The sequence below is a fragment of the Physeter macrocephalus genome, chromosome 20, assembly GCF_002837175.3.
Source record: "Physeter macrocephalus isolate SW-GA chromosome 20, ASM283717v5, whole genome shotgun sequence".
NCBI classification, from domain to species: Eukaryota; Metazoa; Chordata; class Mammalia; order Artiodactyla; family Physeteridae; genus Physeter; species Physeter macrocephalus.
Window position 1 is genome coordinate 115,563,103 of NC_041233.1, and position 4,702 is coordinate 115,567,804.

General features: G+C 41.0%; 1 protein-coding gene across 1 annotated transcript in view; it reads right to left on the bottom strand.

The window, feature by feature from the left end:
• The window catches only part of ASB5 (ankyrin repeat and SOCS box containing 5), a 50,643-nt gene extending 46,156 nt beyond the window's left edge, over window positions 1-4,487 (bottom strand). The window contains exon 1 of the mRNA XM_024115756.3: window positions 3,975-4,487. Within this exon, the coding sequence (XP_023971524.1) occupies window positions 3,975-4,170 (196 nt within the window). The 5' untranslated portion in view covers window positions 4,171-4,487. The remainder of the gene's footprint in view (window positions 1-3,974) is intronic.
• Between the last annotated feature and the right edge of the window lie 215 nt (window positions 4,488-4,702).

Sequence of the window (4,702 nt, forward strand, 5' to 3'; positions counted from 1 at the left end):
GGCCCGCGTGCCGCAAAAAAAAAAAAAAAAAAAAAAAAAAAAAAAAAATTAGCGTTTTGTACGCGTCTCTTCCCATTTTCCTACCTTCACTCATACCAAACACTCTCAGTGACTCCTATTACCTTCAAAGTTGAGTTTGAATTGCTTGGCCTGCTGTTCAAATACTTTCATACCTGTGCCCAACTTACTCTCATTTTTCTACTGCATGAAACTTCGACTCCGGTCAAGTCTACCGTCTCTGATGGCCTATGTGCACTCCGACCCCTGTCTCGGCCCGTTCCTGGGCTCCCGGGTCAACTCCAGGTCTTCCTCCTCCATAAACACGCCTCTGAAGGTCCAGACCTGAAACTCACCTTTCCAGTCTTTAGGCTCATTTGGTATTTAGTGTATCTGGAAAGTAAGTATTATACGTAGGCACACCATCTCCTCAACTAGAATAACCTACTTACACTGGGGAACAGTACATTTCGCCCTTTTTATATCCTGTTTCGTCAAAGCCTCCATCCCAGGGGTGCTCCATAAGCAGGTGCTTAGAACTGACCTTGTCCACGTGTAGGTAAAACTACTGAATTCTCCTCAGAGCCCAAGATAGAACTTGAAAGGTATGACCCTTGGCAGAGGAGGGGAGCTGTCTCTCCAAGCGTCCGTGGGCTATTAGTGGCACATGGCTTCTTCCAGGCCCTTGGGGTGACATCAGAGAATCAGTGTCGTCCCCTGCATCTCGCCCTGCTCTCCGTACGGTCTGATGTTACAGCTGGAGACACCGTTCCACTCGTTAGTCTCACTCAGTCTCAAAGTAAAGTGTTAGCTCTAAAAACGGACTAGACCTCTGCTATGTGGAGACTATTACCAGGACACTTAACAGCAGGAACCATACAGGGCGATAGTTACACGGAAAATCCTAACGAGTCCCTTCAGTACGATGGCAGAGTTAATAAACGGATGAAAAGGCAGATTTCTAAGGTTTATAGGCATAGCAAAGGGATCAAGAAGGAAACAATCTTAAGCGATTTTAGTTACCATGTGCTTTTCAGTATTCTTGTTGTGTAAGCATACCTTGGTCTTAAGCTTGATTGGAAAGTGCATTAAGAAAGCTCATCCCATATCTGTCTAATACAATGAGCTGATTTGCAACCGTATCTGGGAAGACAGAGTGTCTTTTATTTCATACCAAAGCACTACAGCTCATGGGGAGGACATCCAGAATGTTGTCAACAGGGTCTTCCATGATTATGAAAGACATGAAAATACACACATCATCTCATATTTCATGGATTTTGGCAACTCCACATCAGAAATGTTGGGGAATGATCTGGCTAAGTCCTGAAAGTAGGAATGAGAAACCTAATTCAGAATGGAATGAAGGTGATAATTCTTGAAAGTAGGAATGAGAAACCTAATTCAGAATGGAATGAAGGTGATAATTCTTGAGAGTAGGAATGAGAAACCTAATTCAGAATGGAATGAAGGTGATAATCTCTGCTAGGAAGGAGGAAATTGCTAGATTAAACAAAGATAATGAAGCCTGATTAATCATAAAAACATAAACCAAATAAAAATAAGTTTAGTAGTAGTAAATAAAAGAAAAAGCTATGTTAAAATAGAGAAAGTAATAATTTCCTAGGCAAGGAAGAATTAATTCTTAGAGGTAGACCAAGAAAGAGCTTGTAAGGCTCCTGACTGTCCTCCTAATATTAAAATAAAATTGGAGACTAATTATGCTTATACTGAATAAAAATTATAATGATATATTGTATCGTTTAGTATATAGATTAATGCAAGCTATCGGAAGGGAGACTTTTGGTAAACAGATACAAAATTAAAAATAACAGAAAACAAACATTTGAAAACTCTATGTTCCCCGTTTTTATTCCCAGGAAAAGTATTTTCTATTAGTGAGTGTGGATTTCTTTCTCTCCTTTTTGGGATATAATCCTAGAGTTCTAATATATCTTAACACAGACTCATAAAAGTAGGCGGGAACATGGAAGCCATTTCACATATTCCCATGACCTCCCAGCAGGAGCACACTGAGATCAGGCTAAAGAGGGGACAAGTATTTCTTTATATTTGTAAATAAGTACAAAAGGAGATTCCAAAGCTTCCTCTAAAACCCTTGTCAATCCACCAAAAATGGTGGATTTTTAGCCAATACTTCAGTTTTTATGCATGGCAGTTCTCATAACACGTAGACGAGATTTGAGTACAAGGTAATGAGCTATGGGCTGCCTGTGACAGCGACCTTTCTCACCTTATGATCGCAGAGCCTATTTAGTCTCATGTCTAAAAACACGGGTTTAAAAAAGTAAAATTAAAATACGGATTTTGTTTTAAAATCTAGTCTCCTATGTTTGCTGGTTTTTAAACAAAATATTCCATTTACCAACACGGTGTATGCCACACTTAAATAGTTATACCTGGTCTGAAGCAGAGCTGGTGGGTGAAGGATTAAATGTTGTCTATTCCTCTAGATCCCATCTTCCTTGTGAGAGTTTCATCCTGGCATCTAGATTTCCCTCACTTTGAATGAGCACATAAATTCCTCACTTTGCATAAGAACAATCTTCCTCAGGAAAAATGTACTCCTTATCCACCTCATACACCAAAAAAGATTTTCTACCTTTACTCAACTTTCCATGTATCTACAGAGTCGCCTAGATTTTAAAATAAGTTATTCCAGACATTGAAAAATGTAGAAAAACAGATATTAAGAAGGCAAGCTTTCTACTCTAAGCATTCTTTTTTTAAAAAAATATTACACTCTAATTATGTGATAGTGTATTTTTTTAACATCTTTATTGGAGTATAATTGCTTTACAGTGGTGTGTTAGTTTCTGCTGTATAACAAAATGAATCAGCTATACGTATACGTATATCCCCATGTCTCTTCCCTCTTGCGTCTCCCTCCCTCCCCCCCTCCCTATCCCACCCCTCTAGGTGGTCACAAAGCACGGAGCTGATCTCCCTGTGCCAAGCAGCTGCTTCCCACTAGCTATCTATATGTCCATGCCACTCTCTCACTTCGTCCCAGCTTACCCTTCCCCCTCCGCATATCCTCAAGTCCATGCTCTAGTAGGATAGAGTATTTTGGTTCTGAAAATGAAAGTTACTTTAGAGGTATGCAGGGCTGTAAAATGTGCTTGCTCGCCTGATGATCTTCAAACCAGAAATTCATCAAAAGGCTATAAGAAATTAAAATGTCACCTTGAAGCCCATCCTAAGAATTGCTTTTATTATACAGAATACCAGTCCAATAGAATGGAAATGGTTTCACAGCCTTTCAGGTTGAGGGTCAAAATGATCATTTCTCATTCAGTCTCACACTTCAATTTCCTGCAGGAAGCATGATGGATGTACTTGGTTGCACACATGTTACGTTTGTTAATTCACGGTCCTGTATCCTCACATAATCAATGTTTTACAAATTGAGCAACAACTACAACAATTCCACCAGGAAAACATACGCCATAAATCTTAATATTCACCACACTGCGCTTTACTTTATAATGAAGTGGTTAACCTTGGTCAAATACAAATTGTGAGAAACCAATAAAGCCTTCCAATCTTCTCTTGTAACCATTGTTTTCCATATAACTAAAGATTGATTTAAAAAGTCATAAAATCTCAGGTATATTAAAGGACAATCGAAGTGCAATCAGTAACTGAAGCCTGTGAAAGCATGGCTTGGCGCATGAAATGTTAAAAGTTAGAAAATATTTATTAATAGGAAAATATTGATACATATTTAAAACTATGCTTCCATTAGGCTATCCTGCAGTGATACCTCGGTTTCATTAACCCAGAAAAAGTAATTTTCTTCTTTATGAGGCCACGAAGGGAGTTAAATATTTTCCGCAATGAGAAGCTGGCAAAACATTCGCTTTGAAGCAGTCCCTAAGGGCAGCCTGGGATGTTTTCTTGGATCGTGCATGCAAGATAAAAACGTGAAACACGAGCGCAGGCCGTAAACATACCTTGTCCTTGGGTTACTCCGTAAAATTCAGCCGCTATCCGGGCCGCCTCCTTGCGGTTGCCTTTCACTATGTAGAAGTGGCTGAGGATGGCGAGGCTGATTTTCACAAAGAGCTTGAAACAGAACAGTGAGAGGATGGTGAAGTAGACGTTAGAGAGCTGCTGAGCAAAGGGCCGGCTTTCTTCCACCACCGACATCGCCGCACGAGCCCTGCTGTTGCCGCCCTTGGTCGGATCCAAGTCTCGAATGTGCCTGGCTCCGGTCCGGGACGCCCCCGAACAGCTGGTCCTGAGGAAGGAAAATATCAGCTGGTAACGAAGCCTCCAGCTCCAAATATTTATACCGTCCGTAAAAGCGCTTCGCACACGCCTATTGGTCTGACAGTGCTCCGCGGGGGCAGTGGCAACACGTGCCGGTTCCTGACCCTCCTGGCTTTCCGCGCTGGCTACAAAATGACATCCTGCCTCCCTGCTCGGAACGTCAAAATCCAGGTACTGAAACTTACATACCGATCGCTTCCCTTTGCGGGGATCTCTGTCAGGAGCGCTTTGAAGACTTTGCGTAAGGGGTTCCCGGTGTTAATGTAAGTGATGTTCATAATATCAAGGAAAAATGAAGCCCATCAATTCAAGCCTTGAAAATGCTCGTCTTTGTAGGCCAGGAGCTAAATTATCAAATAGTCCATGACTTGATGATTTAATGATCACTCAACAAATTCGCCAAATTGTG